The following is a 24331-nucleotide window of genomic DNA, read 5'->3' as shown; positions in this document are numbered from 1 at the left end:
AAAGTGAGAGAGACCCTTTAAGCTAATGGCTAAAGAATGTGCTTTGAGCTCTATGAGAATGCCTAATGTCTTCAACTATTTGTTTAAAGGCAAAAACAATACTTCCGAAAGATGGACCTCCCACTTGTCTGTGATAGGCTACCAGGAATAGCAACAGCCTGTGTCACTGAAAAGGGCAAAGCCTTCTGAAATAGAAACAAAGTTGTTCACAAATCACTTTGTGGCTTACATTTAGTTTCTGTATGTTTCTGTAACGTGCTGCCATGAGGAGACTAAACTGTACACTGGTTGTTGGTACGAGAAGGGGAACTGCCCTGTGAAGTGTTTCAACCGTAAAGTGCAGGATAGAGCTGTTGAATGGCAATGGTACCTATGCAGAGCACCGAGGACCTCAATCAGCAGTGCCAGAAAATGACAGCAGAGGAGACCGATGATAATAACAGATGCAGCAGCAACCTACATGAGCTTCCCTCTCCAGCAGGTAAAGTGACATGGTCTGAAAACCAGCTGTTAATGAATAGGAGCAAACGTGTAACTATTGTTCAGGTTTTCAGGAAAATAATAGCCTGGCAAAATCCAGGGGGATGCTAAATTAATGTTGCCTGTTTGTCCCCTGATTCCTGGCATTACAAGAGAAGGGAAATCTAAACAAAGAAGGAAATATCAGTTTAATTGTAATGGGTATACAAGATATTTTTCCTCAAAGGCCCATAGTTCATGCACACATGATCTAATCTGTAAATCCTGTTGCTTTTTGCAGATTAGTCACCTGAAAGATCAAAAGATTCGTTGGCACCTGTAGCAGCACCCATATACTCTAAGGATCAAATTCAGTCCTCCAAGTGGAAACATTGGTATCTGTTGACCTTAATAAGAGATGCACTTGCACATCCCAGTGGTACCTTTGACTCTGTATCTGCACCCTGAAAATCCTGTAAGAATTTCTTCTGATGAGCATATTTGCAAGTGCAGTAGCCAAATGCAGTACTTTCATGTCTTTCTGTTTTAATTGTTGATTACACCAAGGCCATTGTTACATATACATATTCTTTACTCTTACTATGATCAGGAGTAGATGACAGTTACATTCTGTGCCCATAACTTAAAAATTCGGCTGGGTCTGAAAAGAGAACTGTCACTTAAATTAGAGAGTACTATGCTGAAGTTAGCGGTGTTCAATTAAAAATATATGAATTGCAATGAACTAGCACTAATCCATATATGTTTAAACCTCTTTGGCACCAATACCTTCACCACAGTTTAATAAAGCATTACAAGTTCAGTATTTTCCACTGATATCTGGGATCACAGGAAGGAATTGAAGCTAGATTTAATCATGAACAGGAGGCCATTCAGTTTGTTCACCTACTACTACTGGGTGTCTTAGGGTACAAGGAAGAAAATGCAGATTGTTTTAGGATGGCATAGTGAAGGGAAGCAATACAATTAAAATACACAATCAAACAGTAAGGCAGTGGTTTTCAACCTTTTTAGAATCAAGGGATCCCTTGTTATATTCAAGGTACCCCTTGGAAAATGCCAGCTTAGCTTTAACTTATTTTTGGAAAAAGATAACATGACAATTCTTCTTTTGCAAAGAACACAGAAATACCACAACAAGCAAAACAGTTTAGACACTATGGATACCTATTTGAAATCCCTGGGTTAATCTTGTGAATCATATGTAGGTGTTTGCAGACTTAACAGTGCTAAAATTGCAGTGTACCTTGGAGCACCCTTAAAAGGATTTCACATCACCCTAGTTAAGGATCACTATTGTAGAGTCAGTATAGAACAAGGACTACAGCTGGAACAGCTTATGCAATTTAAACAGCTGGCCTCAGGCTCAGAAAGTAAAGCCAAAGTCTTAATAACAACATGCTTTAGAAATAAGATTAAGAGAATAAGAGACAGATTTCATAGATTTCATAGACATTAGGGCTGGAAGGGACCTCGGAAGATCATCGAGTCCAGCCCCCCGCCCAAAGGGCAGGACGTCAGCTGGGGTCATAGGATCCCAGCAAGATAAGCATCCAGTTTCATCTTGAAGGTGTTCAATGAAGGCGCTTGAACAACCTCCGGCGGCAGGCTGTTCCAGACCTTGGGGGCTCGGACAGTAAAGAAATTCTTCCTTATGTCCAGCCTGAAACGATCTTGTAGTAGTTTGTGACCATTCGTCCTCGTCATCCCTTGGGGCGCTCTGGTGAACAAACGTTCCCCCAGATACTGGTGATCACCCCTGATAAACTTGTAGGTGGCCATCAGATCACCCCTGAGCCTGCGCTTTTCCAGGCTAAAGAGCCCCAGGGCTCTCAGCCTGTCATCGTAGGGTCTGCTTCCCTGACCCCTGATCATGCGCGTGGCTCTTCTCTGGACTCTCTCAAGCTTCTCCACATCCTTTTTGAATTGTGGAGCCCAAAACTGGACGCAGTACTCCAGCTGCAGCCTCACTAAGGCCGAGTACAGGGGGAGAATGACGTCCCGGGATTTGCTTGAGAAGCATCTATGGATGCAAGCCAGCGTTTTGGTCGCTTTACTAGCTGCAGCATCGCATTGCAGGCTCATGTTCATCTTGTGGTCAATGATGACCCCCAAGTCTCTTTCTTCCATAGTGCTAACCAACATAGCACTGCCGAGCCTATAAGGATGCTGCAGGTTTTTCTTCCCAAGGTGGAGAACCTTGCATTTATCGGCATTGAACACCATCAGATTTTCATCCGCCCACTTGCTGAGCCTGTCCAGGTCAGCCTGGATCACCCGCCTGTCTTCTGGCGTGGATGCTTTGCCCCAAAGTTTGGTGTCATCGGCGAACTTGGCCAGTCCGCTTCTGACTCCAGTGTCCACATCGTTAATGAAGATGTTGAACAGTATGGGTCCAAGGACAGAGCCCTGGGGGACCCCACTGGTCACAGATACTGTACATGGAGAAACTTAGGGGATGGCATTAAGGAAGAAGGACAAGGCCACAGCGTCACCCTTACAGACTTTTCACATACTTTCTAAGAAGCTGAAATTGGTTTTGGTGGATGAGAATCCCGGAGAACACACTATTTCCCATTGCTGTTCCCAGATGTCCTAGAGGCTCCGAGATCCTAGTATAAAGCAGTCCCTGCCCACAAAAGCACAAAGAATAAATGAACAAAGGATGGGAGAAAGTAAGAATTACCATCCCCAGCTTAGACCTGAGGCATAGAGGAATGAAGCCATTTGCATATGTCCAGTCTGTGGCAAAGCATAGGACCGAACCCAGTGCCTTAACCATAACCAACCATCCCCTTCCTCCACCCTGAGCCTTAAACATTACAAGGGTGCATGGGGAAAGGGATGCTTCTACTTCCTTACCAGCCCAGAGGCCATATTTCCAGGGGCAAATGCTACTCTACTCATCACTTTCTCTAGTACTTTCTCTAGTGCCTTGTTACCCTTGGCTGGGTCCACCTGTGTCTGCCAAAGAGCAACACAGAAAGAGGTAAATACCTAACAGATACATTAATTACCATATAGATTTACCTGCAGAAATTAAGGAAGAGAGCACGAGAAGGTGCTCTAGAGAAGGAATACACCTCTACCCTTTTCCTGGGCTTCTTGTTCCATTCCCCCCTATATTCAACTTGTGCCATTTAGAGTATCAGTAGAGAACCCATTTGGGACAAAAGGATGTGGATTGCTAGGGAATAACTGGATCATGAATGCTGGCAGATATGTTTGTATTTTGCACAGCTTGTGGGCTCCAAAATTAGGAAAGGTAATAAAAATGAGGACACTTACGGCGCGTCCAGACGAGCCCACACATGCCTCTTACAGCATCTCAAACCCCTTTGAGATGCTGCAAGAGGCACGTGCAGGAACAAAAAAATGTTCCACACAACAACATTAGACCCCTGGATATCCAGGGGTCAAACAATACCCTGGGGGAATAAAACAGGTCACAGCATGGTTCCAGACCGTGCCCTGAGACAACTGGAGGTTCAGTCCTCCACAGAGACACTCTGGCAGCCTGCCAGAGCACCTCTGTGGTTGGCCCTTTCCCCAGTCCTGAAGCACGCTGCTTGCCTGTGTAGGGCAGGCAGTGGTGCAAGCTGCAGGGACCTGGACCCAGCTTCTGCCAGGTAAATAGGGGGTTGGGGGGATGGAGGAGGGGGGAGGGGACCTTCCCCAACTCCCCGTTTGTTTCCCCCACCCCCTGTTTGTTCTCCCCACTCCTGGTTCTTTCCCTCCGCTCCCCATTCATTCTCCCCACTCCCTGTTCATTCCCCCCACCCCCCATTTATTCTCCTCACCCCCTGTTTGTTCCCCCAGCTCCCTGCTCCCTCTCCCATCCCCCTCCTCCTCCTCCCACCCCCCCTTCACACGCTCACTGGCAGGAGAAGAGAAGAAGCAGGAGGCTGGTGGAGAGAGCTGGGGAAGTCTCCATCTCATTTCCAGGGGTTTGTCTTCAGCCTCCTGCTGGTCTCCTGCTGTCTCCAGCCTTGATAGGATAGTCCATGTGCTGGTGCAGGGGGCTTTGCCCTGTGGGGGCAGGGGACCATTGGTGACCTGTAGGGAGTTGACACAGGTACACATGCACCCCCTTAGTGTGGCAGTGCACTTCCTTAGAAAAGGTGCCACCGACACTATCGGCAGTGCCTGAGGACAGTTGCCGCTTGCCACCACCCCCCCTGCCACCAACAGCATCTGTGAACAGTCATCAATTGCTGCTGGCCACTGCTGTCACTGCCAACAGTGTCTGCAGGTGGTTGCCGACCCCCAGTTGGCATTCGCCACCCCTCCCACCACTGCCAACAGCGCCGGTGGCATCAGCAGGAGCTCCCCACTTACCACTGCCACCACACTCCTGCCATCACCAGTGCCGCTGTGCCCCACCAGCGGCTGGGGGCACACAGTGTTCATGCAGGACATCCACCCCTCCTAAGCAGCCCCCACACCCACAGTCCCCCTACACCTACCCATATACTGATTCACATCCCCCCCACATCCCTCCACACCCACCCACATCCCCCCATCCCACTTCCCATCCCCTCCTGCAATCCCCACATTCCCCCATCACATACCCATCATGTGATAGGGAAACCAAAAGCAAACATGAAAACATATAGATATTTAGTATTTATTTTATTAGGATGCTAGAGACACTGGTAGGCTTCCAATTTTTTTTAACATTGTAAATATAGCCATAAAACATTGAACATCTGATCAATCCCCCTTTTTCTCTCTCTCTTGTTCTAATTGTGGAAGTATGTGGATTTTGGGGTATTTCAAAAAGGAATTTGGGATGCTGCTTCAGCAGTCTAACTGACACAAGGGGCTAGTGTCCCCAGATACTAAGTGGTTGGGCCTCAGAAACTCCTGAGGGCAAGGAGCCCTGAGCTGCTGGCCAGGGCAGGTTTTTATACTGCTGGGGCCAGCACAGGTGCTGGCCCTAGGCTCTAGCTCCCCCTGGCTCCAGATCTGGGAGGAGCCAGGCAAGGTTATTTTGCCCCAAGTGGCACAATTTGCCCCACAACAAAGTGCATGTCTGAGCATGTGCATCGAGGCAAAATGCCCCAGCTCAAATTTGCACCACTTCTATTTGAGCTGTTGCAAGTGCACGTGCCTGCATGTGTGGACACGCCCTTAGAGTTCTCAGATCCTCAGTCAAGCACCTCCTGCTGGGCACTCACTAAGTTGCTCTGCTTGGGTCCCACACACCAGACCCATGTGCTTGCACACTTTCTCAAGTCAGAGCAGTACCCTGGCACAACCCTTTCTTCTCTGTTTCTACAAACACCTGTGGGAGAAAGAATCTTTTTCATCACTTCTGAGAACTGGAAGCTCTTCAGTTCAATTGCATAGCCCCCAGGAGTAGTACTGGCTCCCTTGGCCTCTCCAATTACTCAACACTCCCTTTCCAGTGCCCCAGGCTTTCTGTGTTACAGTCTGCCTCATCCTGAACACCTGATAGTTGAAGCAAACAGACACACTCTAAAAATAATCAGTTACCCTACACTACACAACAGAAGTAGAGACCCATATAAAATAAAGAGCACCTGTATGGCATTCTTTCATTCATTTCCTCACCACTTTTGATTTGCCTGTGGGGTTTGAGTCAATATCTTGTAACGAGTCTCAGGTCCTTCCTCTTCTGCCTGTGGCTTCTCCTCCATAGCAAGGAATTTCCTTGACCTAACTAGTCTGAAACTCCGAAACTCTGTCTGGCCCCTTATGGTAGGTCTTCACTGATATCAAGATTTGACTGTGGCTTACCATGTGAGCTGCCCATCTCTGTCTGTACCTTATCATGTGTCAAAGCATTGTGCTTTCTGGTCTGTGAGCAGAACCCTTCCACAAATCAGCCCGAAGACTCCTTATCTGCCTTTCTGTGCTTGGCTGTCATTGGTGGCAATACAGACAGGAAGTGGGGTACAGATGGACGGGGAATTGTGAGACTGTGGCGGGCAGACTCCCTATGTTCATAGCATCTAGAACCCAGGTGAGAAAGGGTGGGGTAAGAGAAGGATCCACCTCAGACCCTGGTTCTCATCAGAGCTTCTGAGCTTGGGCTGGATGAAGTTGAGGGGTCACCATAGGGGTTTACTGTGTGGCAGGCTGGAGATTTGAGTTTGAAGGAGTCCTTCAGTCTATCCCTTGTTTAGTGTAAGGGCCCCTGGAGCCTGTGCCTTTTGTTCCCCTCTTCTCAGAGCTTGTGTCATCTTCCAGTTCCCTCTCCCTGGAACAGTCCACAGCTCCAAATCCTGCCTGGGAAAACTGGACTTCTCCCACACAGATGTGCTCCTTAGCCTCCCCATTGTCTTGTCAGTGTAGTCTTATAAACATATTAATGACTTTTTTATTTGTTCAGTAGTTCCTTTGGCTCCATAAAACCTATGCAGGGTTTATGATATGTGACAGGCTTCCTGTCAGCCCATTGCTGGCAGGCTGTGCATGGGGGGGGGGGGGGGGGGGGTTGGAAAAATGAATACACAGCATTCATAAAATGAATCAGAATTCATTAGTTGGACAAGGACAGATCCTCCAAATTGTCACAAGCAAATGAGGAATTTATAATTTCATAAACTGATTATTAAAAGATAAGGGCAAAGCCTAATAGAGCCATGTTGATTTATACTAGCTGAGGATCTGGCCCAGAATAAACTGCCAGGTGAAGGCTGCTGAAGTACAAATTGCAAAAGTCTTGAAACAGATATTAAGGAAACATCTAGGACATAGCTTGGCAACTTATTACTGCCCTAAGCCAGAGTTAGAGATCTGGCTCCCTGCCATGGACTGCAAATTCCACCCTTCCCCAACTCTGTGCCTCCCCCTGGGAGCAATTTTCTCAAAAATTTCCATCTTCTTACCCCAAATTGCTTCTAAGACAATAGAGAAAGGCAATGGATTGAAAAACATCATCTATTTCCAGACACCAGCAAAGGAGTCTGGATTGGAACTAGTGATATAGATATGAAATACTCCATATCGCATTACCAATGTCCTCTCTCTGTCAGAAAATTGCTTCTTTCTAGATGGTTTGCATTCTTCTATTACAAATAATAAATAATTATAATATGGCCAGCAGTTTTATGTACACTTTGAAACAATACAGCTCCCTTATTATAAAGACAACGAAACTGAATTGCGTTTTAAGGAGGAATTGAAAAAAAAAAGACGCAAGTGCTTTTGTGCACCCAGGAAATCTCCGTGACTGGAGTAATGTGAAATAGGAGGCTGCCATGATATGCTGGAAGAGGTTATTTCTGCTACAAATTGAAGGAGAGGTTAAGTTGACTTTTGGTGGAGCCACTTCTCTCTGAATGCTTGTAAATGTTCTGTGCCAAAGAGAATTTATCCATGCGGCTTGTAAAATACACTTGAAGAACAAATACGTTGCCTTTGGAATACATCATATTGCACCAAATTTAAAAATTTACTGGAAAGGATGTATACCTTCCAATAAGATATTTGTTCCCCCTTCTTCACCGTTCATTTCAAATCACACAAGCTGACCATTGTACTATACTATGACTAAATTGACTGTTTTTCAGTATAAACATTTCCAGCAAATTTTCTTAAAGATAAGTTGGCTTGCCAGGTGATGTTGCTTTCTCTCTTGGTGACAGAAAGTATTTTTGTTTACATGGGAAAATAAATGAATAGATTTTCTAAGTTCTTTTCATTTCCAGTCACATAACCATGGGCTATGGTGTTTATCACAGACAAGAGGGGACATTTTTGTGGAAGTCCCTCATTAAAATATTAGCAGCATCTGACTGTGTATTGCTATATATTTTATAGGCCTCTCATAAAAATAAGGAGCATACACTTAAGAAGCTTTCTTCAAAAGGAATGCCTATAGACTCCCATTGCCAGGACTAACACAAAAAGCAAATATAAAAAGGCACGTTGTTAAAGCTAATGCAAACAACCTTATCTGGAAATTTTAAGGCAAAACTAACATTCAAGTTAGTGACAATTCTGTCTGGGTAAAGACTGAGGGAAAGCCGAGTAGAAATCTTAGGATTTAGCCCCCTTAGGAATTTTGGCTGAAAAAGATTTGGTCCAGTAGTGGTAAAACACAGCAATGCATTATTTCATGTAGATATAGTATTCCATTGACTTCTTCAACCAATAGCTAAAGGAAGCATATTTTTTCTCCCAGCACTACTAATACAGTGCAAGCAGAGAATCAAAAGATGAAAAAGAAAGGAGAAATTAAGTTTCTTCAATTACGTTAAAGATTATGTTACATACACCATGGGCCAGATTTTTAGCAAAAAAAATAAGGTAGGTCAACCAAAGTAAATATTAGTACTAATTTATTTATAGCTTTTGCTAAAATGATGCAGCAAAATTAACAATAAAATTATGTATAGTAATATGACGACATAATTTGTGGTTATTGGCACATTACCCACTCAATATTAATTTAAATGAAAGTAAAAATGAACATAATCTATGTTGAATAGAATAACAAAATCAAAACCAGGAAATTCTATTTGGTTTTGGCTCTTAAAGTGCAAATCACTGAAGTAAATGGTCCCTAGCCCAATTTACTTTCTCTGAAAGTCTGACCCAAGGTGTAACTGTATGCAAAGTACAGCCTATAGCAAAGCTAATGGTATTAGCTCCTGCACACATAAAAACATGAAAAAATATCCACTATAACAAAGACCTTGATCACAGCAATTAAAACTTAATATTTTTCTCCTTTCACACCACTTTTCAGCCAAGGAGGTTGAACTACATGTCAAAACCTGCCCCAGAAGAGTTAGTTGAAGGACGGTGCATCTACACATGCTATTAATGAGCTTTAAGCTTGTTGCACATTAAAATAAGGTGCAGCAAGCTTTCCCCAGGTGTATGTCTATACATGCACCTGTCGGGAGCAAATTTGCTTCCAATGGGAGCAGATCAGTGCAAGGCCACTCCTGCCTTGCTCTGCCCCCCTACAGCACCTAGGAGGAGCTCTAGGCTCCCCCAGCTGCAAGCCCTGGGCTGGCAGGGGGCACTGAGGTCAAGCCTGGGCTCTGGGGGGCAGAGGGAGTTGTCTCACCTTTGGATCAGCTACCTCTCACCCCTGCGCCCCGATCAGCAAAGGTGGGAGCAGTAAAACTGTTCCTTGCCCTGATCAGGTGCCTTCCTCCCAGCCCTGCCTCCCAATCAACATATCAGAGCAGGGGCTGGGAAATAGTCCCCTCCCCCAGGCAGCTGCCTGCCTCCCAGCCCTATGCCCTGGTTGGTATAGGGGCTGGGAGGCAGCTGCCCCAGGGAAGGGACAGTTTCCCTGCCTCCTGCTGCCTGGGCTGCCTGGGAGTAATTTACCACAGTAGCTACTGTGCAGTAAATCCACAGTCTTTATCTACAGGTAGTAGCCAACCATGCAGTAGGCTAATTTACTGCACAGTAAATGCTGTGCATGTGTAGACGGTGACACTTTACTGTGCTGTATATTAGTCTACTGTGCAGTAAAGCATCTCACATAGATGTGCCTGGGTGAACTCCACTTTGTCACAAACACCATTTCCCTGTGGCATATATCTCTACAAATGTAATATCAGAAACAGTTCACTTGATCTCTAGTTGTGTGATAGCCAACATCATGCTGAGAAAAAGTTGTACTGAGAAAAGAATAAACTCAACAATAATAAACAAGAATTATCCATGAAAGAGTAGGGTGCAAGGACTTCTCAACAAGCCCAATATGATTAGTTACATCTAGCTTGGGACAATAAACAATGATTCTCAGTTGTATAAAACAAGTTTATTTTAAAGTGGAAACACAAAAGACATATGTTCTCCATTTTGTCTTCTTTTTCACCATCTGGTTTTTATTGCTGATGGGACAGCCATTAGAAACAATGTGAAATATCTGATCTTTGTAGTATAAAGATTTCTAAGATTAGTAAAGAGTGAACCCCCAATGATTCAAAAGTTTGAACCTTCAGATAAGGCTGGCTTATCTAAAATTGCCACATTCTCTAGATAAGCAAGATCTGTTTGGCAGCCTCGCCCTGGTTACCAGTGGATAAATCCTTGTGTAGGCATCTAAATGGCACTTAGGTGCCATTTAGATGTTGAAGTCACAAAAAGTGATTGGATAAACCCCATTCCAGTTACTGAAAACCCCCTTAGGAGCCTTTGTTTAGGCCCAGAAAGATCCATTAGGCACCTAGAGCTAAACTTACGAGCATGCTCAGAAGCAATCCAGTTTGAAAAGTTAGGTACCAAACTCCCGTCCAAATTCTTGTGTGATCTAGATTGCAGGTAGAAGGTACTCACAGAACACACCTAACCACACTGACAGCATGAGTTCAGCAAGACTATCATGGCTATAATAGCTTAATGGTTGGAGTGTTTACCCAGGATGTGGGAAACTTGTGTTCTAGGGCCTCCATTTAGACTCTGAACTACTCCTATTGGCTGTGTGAGGAGCCTAGGTACCTGACCCTATTTGGTTCACCCTTCTGTGGCAAGGCATTTGTTTTTAAATGTTGCCATATCTGAGTGGAAACTTTTATAAGAATGACTTAGATCAGGCCCTATAGTTTGTCACAGAGACATGCCACCAGAATCAATGTTCTTGTTGTCACCCTTAGACAAGCAAAGACACAGGATAGGAGTTTATTTATAGAAAATAAACTCGTGTTACTTGTAAAAGTGGCCTCTTCTAATCAGGATTGAAAAATGTAGTTGCATAGCTGACATGATTACATCCCATGATATGCTTTTTTGTGTGGATGGGTATTCAGTAGCCTAGTTAGTAGATTTGTGTTCTGTTTTTATGTTTGAAAAGAAGGTTTATTTATTTAGGACCTGATCAAAACAACTCAGGTCTATGGATTGGTAATCCTTTTATTGGCTTCTATGATCTTATAATAAAAGAGGGAAATAAGCATTTTTTCTGTCTTTAGCAACATCATCTCTGATATGTCCAATGCTTTTGGGTTCTTATGTATTTGTTTCTATTGTTTTGCCCAGATTTAGGGCAAGGTTTTGACCCCTGGTTTCTAAAATAAGTTTATTACTGATTATCTCAATGATACAGAACTCATTGTTTTTCTTTTTCTTTAATTCCAGGATGTGGAATGTTTACCTTTCTGTCATCTACCATTGCTGCCATCAGTGGACTCCTAATGGGTTATGAATTGGGACTTATCTCAGGGGCTCTTCTCCAGCTGAGCAGTATACTAATGCTCTCTTGCAAACAGCAGGAAATAGTCGTAAGTGCCATCCTTATTGGGGCCTTACTAGCATCACTTACTGGTGGATTCCTGATTGACCGATTTGGAAGGAGAATTGCTATTATTGTAGCATCTTCTTTATTTGTATTGGGAAGTCTGATCTTGATACCCAGTGCATCATATGGGATACTTATTGTAGGCCGGATCACTATAGGCATTTCCATATCATTATCTTCAATTGCAACATGTGTATATATTGCTGAGATTGCACCGCAGCATAGAAGAGGCCTACTTGTGTCATTAAATGAACTTATGATTGTGACTGGCTTTCTTTTTGCCTACATTTCAAATTATGTATTTGCCAGTGTTTCTCAAGGCTGGAAATACATGTTTGGCCTTGCAATGCCATTAGGGGCTTTGCAAGCTGTTGCTATGTATTTCCTTCCCCCAAGTCCTCGGTTTCTTGTTATGAAAGGTAATGATGAAGCTGCTAGCAAGGTACTGGGGAGGCTAAGGGCAACTTCAGACACTACTGAAGAACTCATTGCTATCAAGTCTTCCTTGAAAGATGAACATCAGTACAGTTTCTTGGACATATTTCGTTCAAAAGACAACATGAGGGCACGAATGCTAATAGGTCTCACCCTAGCATTTTTTGTGCAAACAACAGGACAACCTAACATTTTATTTTATGCATCGACTGTTCTGAAGTCAGTTGGGTTTCAGAGCAATGAAGTGGCTAGCTTGGCCTCTACTGGAGTGGGAGTGGTCAAAGTAGTCAGCACAATCCCAGCCATCATTTTTGTGGATCAAGTTGGAAGCAAAACCTTTCTGTGTATTGGTTCTTCTCTTATGGCGGTGTCACTAGTCACCATGGGTTTGGTGAATTTTAATTTACATATGAACTTCACAAATATCTGTAGAAGCCAGTCCCTGGAAGATTCAGTTTTTCATGGATCAGGAAACCTGACTGCTAATAATGACAGTCTCAGGAACCAGTTTGGCAGTATGACTTCACAGGATGGAATATCACTAAATACACTAAAGAAATCTGAAATGGTTAAAACAGAGGAACAGAACAGGACAGTTTTGGAAGGAGACATAATCTCTACAGGAAGTCAAATGAGATCGAACATCAAAACAGAAACTGTGGAAGTCCCACTAGTTCTGAAATGGATCTCTCTGGCTAGCTTGCTTGTTTATGTTGCTGCTTTCTCCATTGGTCTGGGACCAAGTAAGTGGTTCATATTTTTTATTCTTTATAATGCATTATTTACAAAGGGGTTAAGTGCTAATGTAAAGCATCTGTACATCACTGAAAAGTCAAGTTCTCAGTTCACAGAAGGCAAAGCATGGTAAACAGCAGTCCAAGCTTTCATCATGCCATTCTGCCACTAAACCTCTGCTGGAGAGGTCAGCTCAAAATGAATAGAGAGCAATTCAGTCTTCATTGCCCATTCAGCCCTTGGCTAATGGTGATGTGGACTACAAAGGATTGAGAAAAAAACTTAAGGCTTTGGTATATCTAGGTCCTTATAGAAATCTAGGCCCATTAAGGTTAACACCAAAGCTCCTGTTAGTATCAATGAAGCCAATTTATTACTTTCCATCATGACCAACTACTGTGAGATTTGAATCAATATCTCGTACTTGAAAAAAATCTGTGTCCCATTGCCCCTATTTTTTCATAGATTTCATAGACATTAGGGCTGGAAGGGACCCCGGAAGATCATCAAGTCCAACCCCCTGCCCCAGGGGCAGGAAGTCAGCTGGGGTCATAGGATCCCAGCAAGAAAAACATCCAGGTTTCTCCTGAAGGCATTCAAAGTAGGTGCTTGAACCACCTTCAGCGGCAGGCCATTTCAGACCTTGGGGGCTCAGACAGTAAAGAAGTTCTTCCTTATGTCCAGCCTGAAACAGTCTTGCAGGAGTTTATAACTGTTCAACCTTGTCATCCCTTGGGGTGCTCTGGTGAACAAATGTTCCCCCAGATCCTGGTGAACACCCCTGATAAACTTATAGGTGGCCATCAGATCACCCCTGAGCCTGCGCTTTTCCAGGCTGAAGAGTCCCATAGCTCTCAGCCTCTTATCGTAAGGTCTGTTTTCCTGACCTCTGATCATGAGCGTGGCTCTTCTCTGCACTCTCTCAAGCTTCTCCACATCCTTTTTGAATTGTGGAGCCTAAAACTGGATGCAGTACTCCAGCTGCGGCCTCATTAAGGCCAAGTACAATGGGAGAATAATGTCCTGGGGTTTGCTTGAGAATCATCTATGGATGCAAGCCAGCGTTTTGCTCGCTTTACTATCTGCAGCATCACATTGAAGGCTCATGTTCACTTTGTGGTCAGTCATGACCCTCAAGTCCCTCTCGTCCGCAGTGCTAGTCAGCATAGCACTGCCAAGCCTATATACGTGCTGCAGGTTTTTCCTCCCAAGGTAGAGAACCTTGCATTTTTCGGTGTTAAACACCATCGGGTTCTCATCCGCCCATTTCCTGAGTCTGTCAAGGTCAGCCTGGATTACCCTCCTGTCCTCAGGTGTGGATGCTTTACTCCAAAGTTTGGTATCATCGGCAAACTTGGCCAGTCCACTTCTGACTCCAATGTCCACATCATTAATGAAGAGGTTGAACAAAATAGGTTACTGACTGGCTTTCTTGCCTGCATTGCATGCCAGGCCAGCCTCTGGCTTCTTTACTATTCCTTCCATCCAGGAACAACACACACACCAACTGCAGGTGCTTCCTCAGCCTGACAAAGGGTTTTTCAACCCGAAAGTTTGCTAAGATATATTTCTCCAACTATTCAGTTGGTCTGCTAAAAGATACCAGACTGACCCAAAGAACCTTGTCTGCTAGTGCCATGTCCTTAGACCAACACAGCTACAATCTACACCCCTAGCACCTGTCCCTGGTCAGCTGACCGGAAGGAGGCAGGGCCCTGGGCACATCTAAGCCCCAGGGCTGGGGCTGGCAGGGAGAGTTCTCTGGCACTGCTGGAGAAGAAGGTCCTGCAGGAAAGGAAAGAAAGGCTCTAGTCTGTGACAGTTTGGCTGTCTGAGATGCTAGTGGTACTGTGCTGCTTACTTACCTGTTGTTATTTAAAGTGGTGGACTGAGCTGAGACTGTAGGGGAGATGTAACTGGGCACACATATAGAGGCCCCAGCTTCAGTGAGGGTGGACCATAACACACACACACAGTCACATGTCACAAGTTTTGCTTGTCAGCAGCTTGAGGTGCAGTTTCCCAGAACCCCCTTCACCTATCTCCTTGAAACTTGGCAGGCTTCATGGCCCTAACGAGGGCTACCATGCCTGCTGTTTTCACCCTGCTGTGCCTTAACACACACACACAACATGAGTTTTGCTTGTCAGCACCTTGAGGTGCAGTTTCCCAGAAACTCCTATCTCCTTGAAACATGACAGGCTTTATGGCCTCAGCAGGGGCTACCCTTCCTGCTATTTTTATTCAAATATGGCATGAAATGACAAAGTTATAGGCGTTTTTGTGATTCCCCATTATAGCCTATGGGTGAAACGTCGAAACGTGTCAAAACAGCAAAACAGTTTTGATGAAACAAAATGGAACAGTGCTTTGAAATTAAACAAAATGATGAAATGAAACACTGGCCCTTTGATATGGAAAAACAGAAGTCGAAATGAAATGGTGCTGTTTTACACAGCCTTAATAGACACCTCTTAGGACAGCTCATAAGCCCATGTTAAAAGCTCCGATAGCACTAATTAGCTCAGTACCACCAACTCCATGATGAGCAAGGCTGACTTTCTGCTGCTGAGGATCTGGATCTCTGACTACCATACTGCTTAGATATGGAAAACTTTATTTCACCATAGTAACATAATGCCCTGTACGTTACCCATACAGCGTCCTCCTCCCTGGAGCAATAACCAAAAGAAACACAGACAGACAGACAGACAGACCACACCATCTAATAGGAAACACTGAAACGAAAGTGTGCTTTTAAAACCCCCCACCACCATTGCAGGATCCCCAGTAACTATAAGCTCAGGAATGTATCGTTTCCTTGTTTTTCACTAACACATGATATGTTATTTTACCCATCAGGGGTTGATTTTTCAAACCAGGTTGCAGAATGTGCACATAGAAAGTCTATTATTTATTAACAGGCTGTGTGTGCCTATATGCCTTGACACAAACTAGGCTTGGAAACATCCTGTACTCCTTACACTTAATTATGATAAGAAGTTTGCCACAAGCATAATAACCCTGCTGTTACACTTAAGGCGACCCCTGCAAATATGTATTTATGTAAGATGTTGCTCATTTGGATAGCTGCAGCCTGCAAGAGATAAACATTTGCTGTCGCAAAGATACTAAGGCACAGCAGTTTAACAGCATTACTCCAGTAAACTGCAGTACATTATAGACAGTCTGCTCTCATTGTCATTGGTACAAATCCTAAATTACTTCAGTAAATGCTGAGTTACTGCAGATTTATATGTATGTATGGAGAGCACGAACATCCCAAAATCACAAACAGCAGGGACAAATTATACCGCCGGTTCCTCTTACACTAATAGGATTTCTGGGAAGTTTATTAAAACTGACCATATGGCTATCTGTTTTATTGGAATGGGTAGTGTGATCCAGCTGTAAGGATGTAATCCCGTTTACTTAACATGGATAATTTCAATTGTAGGTACTTTAAAATTAATCAAGCAGTTTGTACATGGGCACATTTGCAATATGCTTTGGAAATAAAGCCAGTTCAAATCAGCTGATGAATCTATACAATGTGAAGTTACATGTTATACTTAGACCATACTAAATCTGTGGAATGCTAAGCCACATTAAAGTTAGAACGTACTGTGAGGTGTCACATGTTAAGGGTTAATAACATTTTTTGCTTACACAGCTCTGACTTGTCACTGGAGAGCTAGTGAGCAGAGGTGTGGCTAGGAGCCAGGACACCTGGGCTCCAGTCCTGCTTTTGGTGTGGGGGCTGGGACCAGTGCATCCTGGGATGCTAAAGGACTGGAACTTGCTCAGTTTATTTCTGTGGAACAGACTGAAGTTACTTTAACATGAGCATGGCCCAGAGGTGACCCTTGCCTGAACTATGAGATGCTCAGAGGGCACTTAGCACAGGTTAACAAGTTTTACATGTGGATGCTCACATTTTAAGTGTCCTTAGTATGGTCTAAGTGTAATGTGTACCTTCATCCTATCTTTGCCTTTTAAGATCCTGAGGCAATTAGGCTTGTTCTTTGTGCATTTTCACAAGTGATCCAATATAGCTACCTAGCCATCTACTTCCACTTACACTCTGTTTTGATTCAGTACCATCAGATACATCATAGATTCATAGATGTTAGGGTCAGAAGGGACCTCAATAGATCATCGAGTCTGACCCCCTGCATAAGCAGGAAAGAGTGCTGGGTCTAGATGATCCCAGCTAGATACTCATCTAACCTCCTCTTGAAGACCCCCAGGGTAGGGGAGAGCACCACCTCCCTTGGGAGCCCGTTCCAGACCTTGGCCACTCGAACTGTGAAGAAGTTCTTCCTAATGTCCAATCTAAATCTGCTCTCTGCTAGCTTGTGGCCATTATTTCTTGTAACCCCCGGGGGCGCCTTGGTGAATAAATACTCACCAATTCCCTTCTGTGCCCCCGTGATGAACTTATAGGCAGCCACAAGGTCGCCTCTCAACCTTCTCTTGCGGAGGCTGAAAAGATCCAGTTTCTCTAGTCTCTCCTCGTACGGCTTGGTATGCAGGCCCTTGACCATATGAGCTGCCCTTCTCTGGACCCTCTCCAGGTTATCCGCATCCTTCTTGAAGTGTGGCGCCCAGAATTGTACGCAGTACTCCAACTGCGGTCTGACCAGCGCCCGATAGAGGGGAAGTATCACCTTCTTGGACCTATTCGTCATGCATCTGCTGATGCACGATAAAGTGCTATTGGCTTTTCTGATGACTTCGTCACACTGCCGGCTCATGTTCATCTTGGAGTCCACTAGGACTCCAAGATCCCTTTCCACCTCTGTGCCACCCAGCAAGTCATTCCCTAGGCTGTAGGTGTGCTGGACATTTTTCCTCCCTAGGTGCAGCACTTTGCATTTCTCCTTGTTGAACTGCATCCTGTTGTTTTCTGCCCACTTGTCCAACCTATCCAGGTCTGCCTGCAGCTGTTCCCTGCCCTCCGGTGTGTCCACTTCTCCCCATAGCTTTGTGTCATCTGCAAACTTGGACAGAGTACATTTGACTCCCTCGTCCAAGTCACTGATGAAGACATTAAAGAGTATCGGTCCCAGGACCGAGCCCTGCGGGACCCCACTGCCCACACCCCTCCAGGTCGAGACCGACCCATCCACCACGACTCTTTGGGTGCGACCCTCTAGCCAATTCGCCACCCACTGGACTGTGTAGTCATCCACATCACAGCCTTTTAACTTGTTCACCAGTATGGGGTGGGATACCGTATCGAAGGCCTTCCTGAAGTCTAAGTATACGACATCCACCCCTCCTCCTGTGTCCAGGCGTTTCGTAACCTGGTCATAGAAGGAGACTAGATTGGTCAGGCACGATCTGCCTACCACAAACCCGTGCTGGTTTCCCCTCAGCATAATTTGTCCTGCCGGGCTCTCACAAATGTGAGCCTTGATAATTTTTTCAAAGACTTTGCCAAGGATGGAGGTGAGACTGACTGGCCTATAGTTGCCCGGGTCCTCCTTCCTCCCCTTCTTGAAAATGGGGACCACGTTAGCCCTTTTCCAGTCCTCTGGGACTTGGCCCGTGCGCCACGAGCGTTCGAATATTCCCGCCAGTGGCTCTGCAATGATGTCGGCCAGTGCCTTCAGCACCCTCAGATGGAGCTCATCCGGGCCTGCCGACTTAAAAGCATCCAGGTCTTCCAAGTGACTCTGCACCACCTCAGGATCTATGTATGGAAGTCTGGCGCCTTGCTGCTGCCTCTCTACAACCCCAGTGATAGACTTGTTGTGCCCCTCACTTAGGAACACTGAGGCAAAGAACTCGTTGAGGAGTTCAGCCTTGTCCCCCCTGTCTGTCACCAATTGTTTCTGCCCATTTAGCAGAGGTCCTATTCCTCCCTGGGTCTTCCTTTTACTCCCAATATATCTAAAAAACAATTTCTTGGTTGAGACCGACCCATCCATCATGACTTTTTGGGTGCGACCCTCTAGCCAATTCGCCACCCACCGGACTGTGTAGTCATCCACATCACAGCCTCTTAGCTTGCTCACCAGTATGGGGTGGGATACCGTATCGAAGGCCTTCCTGAAGTCTAAGTATACGACATCCACCCCTCCTCCTGTGTCCAGGCGTTTCGTAACCTGGTCATAGAAAGAGACTAGATTGGTTATCAATCCCACCCCAGGGCAGGGGGTTGGACTCAATGATCTACTGAGGTCCCTTCCAACCCAAACATCTATGAATCAATTAATACATTCTGTACACATCCCAATAGCCTTAGTTCAAGTAAAAACACATGCATGTATTTGATACTGAGAGCAAGTATTATGCTGGAGTCTGCGTTTTGCCCAGCAGTCTATTGGTTAACACACTTGCTGATGAAGTGGGTGACACACGTTCTAGGCCCATCACACCCCAAAGAAAACCTGCTTCTCAAGGAGCAAGCAATTGGGAATGTGATTGTATAGTGTAGTGGCTAAGCACTCACCTAACAAAACAGAGTCCTGAATTTCAGCCCTTCCTGTCAGGCCTGTTTATGCATTTTGCTTTATATAATCAGTGGATAAAATGGATAACTAGCATTACAGCAATGTGCCCTCTGTCCAAAAGACAAACTAAGGCCTGAGCATCATATATAACTCCTGGCTTTTACTACTTAGAGACAAAACTCTTAAAGCTTTCTTATATTGTATGGATTTCTTATATTAAATTTACAGGGCTTTTCTTACTGTTAGCTATAAAAATGCTCATTAACAGCAAACAAACCAATAAAATGTTTGCATTATTCATTCCCTGAATGTGCTAAACTGGCTTTTCAAAATGCTTACTCTTAAGCCATGGTCTATATGAAAGAGGAAGGGACAGCCATACTACAGTGTAAGGTCCGGGATATTCTGGATGGCTCAGCACATGTGAACCCTGAGGTATTGTGAAATCTCCGCTACCCTTTCAGTGGATGCCACATGCATTTCCTGCTGTGTCTAGGTTTGATCTTACTTTTTCCTCCACATAGTCTTTTGATCAACTAAATGGGGAAGGTGACTGGGAGACTAGCCCCAGGTGCCAATTGGAGGGAGCACAAGAACAGCAGCCACCATGCTGGCCCAGCTGCTGCTACCAATACCACCTCCTCCCGCACCGAGCACAGAATTGCACAGGTATTCCTCTGTTTTTAAGTAATTAGCACCATAGAAAAGAGTGTCCACAGTCATGAAAAAGTTGCTTACATCCTTTCCCTGTTCCTCACAAGCCATGCAAAGTTGGCAACAGTAGAGCCACTGGTCTGTTCTGAATGCATGTGGTATTTAGGATAGGCTTCATAGCATATACATAACTTCATCAATTCTTGATGGCAGAATATACATAGTACAGGTCAGTAAATTTCAGCTCTCCAATCTTCTTGTTCTCTACTGGACAAGGACTTTCTGGCTCCAGCCAAAAGTCCAGTGACTGGTCAGGCTTCATTGGTAGCCATTTTTAACGCTATATACATCAGTGGTTTCTTCTTTTTTCCAAGTTATCAGAAGCAACTGAAGTTTTGTAATCTATCATTCACTAGATATCACTATTTAGTATTATTTATTGATGTCCCCAGACTACTGATGGGCACTGAATAAAAATGCTGCAAGAGAGAAATGTAAGCATTTTTGCAAAAGAGTCATAGACAAGCATCAGGGATATAGCTTGTAGCCATGTTGGTCTAAAGAAGCAGAAGCAGAAGCAGACAAAACTCTTGTGCTAGAGGCAGTATCTTTTATTAGCCCAACTAAATAGTAGCAAAAAATCTCTTTCTTTGCAAGCTTTTGGGTCCAAACACCCTTCTTTAGGCAGAGGAGAGTTCAAAGATTGTAAACGTTGTTTCAGGTAGAAAAGAAACTTCATTTTGCACAGGGGAAGTAAAAGATATGTGGTTCCCCTGGGTTTTTAAGTCCATTTGTGAAAAAGTTGCCCTGTGAATATGCAGATTAAATAGAAGCCAAGCTCCAGCAGGTTTCTTTCCTGACGGTGTCAGATGTCAGGCAGGGTTTGGATCCAAAAGCTTGCAAAGAAATTAATTTTTTTGCTACTATTTAGTTGGCCTAAATAAAATATATCGCCTTTAGCACAAGAGTTTTGTCTGTTTCATAGCCATGTGAGCATCTGCTTAGTCATGTTTTCATTTTATTGTATAGTATTTTCATGGTACCTGATAGCTCTTATGCAGGCTAAGAGGGGCAGCTTCTTTTGTCTGTTTTGCATTAATTAAGCTTCATGCAATATGATCCACCTTCTCATTTGAACTCATTTTTAGCCAATAATTAGGTCATGTTATAGGCATAAAACATCAATGTCACACCATGCTGCAGAACAGCACGTACCCATCTGTCTGGTAATGTTTACCAAGGCATTGCAAGCTCCTGTTAGCTAAGGTGTAGATCTGATACACCTTTCAAGACTTTGTTTTCATTTGCCAATTTCTGGCATTTAAAAAAAAAGTAAATTGGTGGGCATCCACCCTTAGCAGGAAATACTTGCACAACACATAACTAATGTCAACCTGGGAACTCTTGTTTGATTCCAGGGAGTGTTTGCAAACAGATAGGGTCTTGCAGAACCTACTACCAGTAATAAGAATTTGCTGTGCACTGTACTAGGAGAAGTCTGAGTCTACAAATGACACTATGCTTAAAGCAGAATACAGTGGGTGCACCTATACAAGATGCTTACTGCAGAGCTGACTAATTGTGAAATTGTAACCATCTAGCTCATGGTCTGTAGGGGATTGTATCACCCAGCACAAATTAGAACAGCCTCAAGATTGCTCTACCCTGTAGAAGGCTGAGCCCAGGGCAGAAAAGCAGGTAACCCAAACCAGCTACATTTGGTGAAGAAGAGATTCTGTCCCCAAGTTTGCATTTATTTCAGCACGTAAAATTCAACAAAACCAGACAGGACTCAGGACAATGGTAAAACTAATTTAGATCAGGAGAATTCTGTGCACAGTTCTGGAACTGCAGGGAAGAGTAACCATCCAGATAAGATCTCCATTTTACAGATAACACTGATTTCAGTTATAGAAACACTGGATTTACATAATTTCTTCCAAGACGTGTGGGTGGAGGGTTTTTTTCTTCTTGCTATTCAGATATGTCATTTGGCTGCTATTCTATGGCAGGGAATGCATTTGTTGAAGGGAAGATGATGACATTTCCCCATTTTGGCAATGTATATGTAACCAAACACTTTATACAGCATGACTCTTTCTTCTAATGTAAGATCTTAACTGGTCTCTATGCAATGGTAGAAGTTTGGAAGCAGCTATGATGCACTTTGTGCTTAATCCTCTGTGATATAAACTGCTGAAGCTTCCTTAACTTTGTAGTCAGGTGTCTGCAGGGGACTAAGTTTTCCCTAGTAAATTCTTTAAGTGCCTGCAATGGAGGCACTGACTCTAGGATGGGCCCTGGTAGAACGTTACATCTTACTCAGGGAAGAGATTTTTGCGCACATGGTTGTGAACTTGATTAGAAAGGAAGAGCCCAAGTTAATTCTAGAGTAAAGGAAAGTCAATATAAGGCCAATCTCTACTGGAGATGTGTGAAACTGATAAAAAGGAGACCTAGAGCAGAGTGAATCATGCCTGGTTTAATTTTTTTTTTTAAACAAACACAGACTTATGGTAGTTTTGCCAAATCCAGGCAGCCTCATTTAAAATTCAGATGAGCCTGAAGCCAAGTTTTGAATGAAACTGAGTTAACTTGTGCTTAATGTGGAAACTATGTGAAACTCATCTATTTTATCTGAGTTTTGCACTGAGCCTGAAGTTTAGGACAAAACTCAAGTGATAGGGGAGATCCTATTCAAAGTGACTGAATAAAAGATTCTCATGAACAAAAGGGACATAAAGGGAACGGGTTCCTAGCCACCTTTTTATTAGGCAGTAGCAGTTTTCTTCAATGTGGAGATAGGTCCCATGTATTCTTGTAAGGAGTGACCTAGAAACTACTATGCAAAGCCCAAGCAAAAGTGAATGTTATGTGACGAATGCCCATCTGCAATGATAAGGAGGAGACAGTCTTAGATAAAGGAGGCTTGAAAACAAAAGCAGAATCAGAGTACTGGGTCAAAGAGCTCATTAAAATACTAAAAATCACGCCCCTAGGTGGGGAAAAAGTATGCTAATGAAACATACATGTATGTTAATGAGATACATAGCTAAAACACAGGTATAGAGACATGCTCAGTAAAGAACTCCTTGCGTCACTCCTTTATAGCCAATTAGCAAACAAGGATGCTTATGAAGGTCCAAAACCCCTGTATAAAAGATGCTTAGAATTAGAAATCTGTGTGCTTGTTATGTGAAATTATTCCGCTTGCACCTTTTATTGCTAGCAATAAATCTTCTTTATACTTTCACCCCTGGTATCTTTATTGGCCTTTGCATACCAGGCATGATCCCAGATTTGAGCTGGGGCTCAACATTCTCATTTGGCTTATAGAACCTTTGTATGTGGTTTGAGCTATGTTCATAAGCCCACAGAAACCAAAACCAAGGAACAAAACTTTTTTTTCAGTCATTCCACTCGATTTTGTACATTAGATCCACTTGTCACACGGGTCAAGGTTAAAAAAAATTAGGCTATGTATATCCATTTGTACCTCCCTATAGCCTATTCTCTTTTAACACTCAAAGCAACTTTAACACAGAACAAAATAGTTTCATTTTTGGCTCTATGCAGCCTAGGGACACGATGCAGCCTAGGGACATGATGACAGCAGGGATGGCAGGCCATGCTCATATTTCTGAGCAAAATAATATTTGAATGTTTTTTTTCCCCTTCCAACATGATGCTACTGGATCAATTATTGGACCTTGAGGGCTAAGTCCTATTTCACTTTATATATCTATGTTGCACATACATTGGTTTGGGTTTTGGCATTTACACACAGTTTAGGATTATATTGTGCCTTGCAGTGAAATAGAATCATACTGCCCACCTAGAGCCAAATCACAAACTGTCAATGACAAACTTGCAGTTATAGTGCAGTGTATATGCTGTTTGGGTACATAAAAATGAAAAAGAACTGGGAAACTTGAAAATCTGGCAAAGAAAATAACTGAGTGAGGATAAATATCTCTGTCAATATAACCCATGGTCCCTCGGCAGATGTGGTGACATTCTTATGCTACGAAATACCATAAGGCATGTCATCCTGCAACAGACTGGAAAATGCAGGAAAGACAGAGTATTCTACAATGCTCATCTTTCTCTTTGACATGAGATGGAATAACCTTTCAGGCTTTTATAAAACACCAAGTTACTATATTTCTAGTGCACAAAAAAACTGGAAAATATGCATGTTTAATCAATTTGCTATATAGAAACACTCATTCAAACATTCAAAAATGGCATCTTTTATATTTTAGGGTTATTTCCCCTAAAAATGAAGCCTAGATTCATATATCCCATGTGTGAGACAGAATCATGGGAGCAT

General features: G+C 43.7%; 1 protein-coding gene across 5 annotated transcripts in view; it reads left to right on the top strand.

The window, feature by feature from the left end:
- The window catches only part of SLC2A12 (solute carrier family 2 member 12), a 105689-nt gene that overhangs the window by 48113 nt on the left and 33245 nt on the right, over positions 1-24331 (top strand). For 2 of the 5 annotated variants that reach the window (XM_059713247.1, XM_019479683.2), the window contains exons 3-4: positions 90-481; positions 11554-12891. In XM_059713247.1, the coding sequence (XP_059569230.1) occupies positions 358-481; positions 11554-12891 (1462 nt within the window). In that variant the 5' untranslated portion in view covers positions 90-357. Of the gene's footprint in view, positions 1-89; positions 482-760; positions 935-11553; positions 12892-24331 lie in introns of all 5 variants that reach the window. The other 3 variants (XM_059713249.1, XM_059713252.1, XM_059713254.1) reach the window with 3 other exon arrangements.

This window comes from Alligator mississippiensis, chromosome 1, assembly GCF_030867095.1.
Source record: "Alligator mississippiensis isolate rAllMis1 chromosome 1, rAllMis1, whole genome shotgun sequence".
Lineage (NCBI taxonomy): Eukaryota > Metazoa > Chordata > Crocodylia > Alligatoridae > Alligator > Alligator mississippiensis.
Note: the sequence above shows the minus strand (reverse complement) of the source record. Positions and strands in the feature narration are given on the sequence as shown.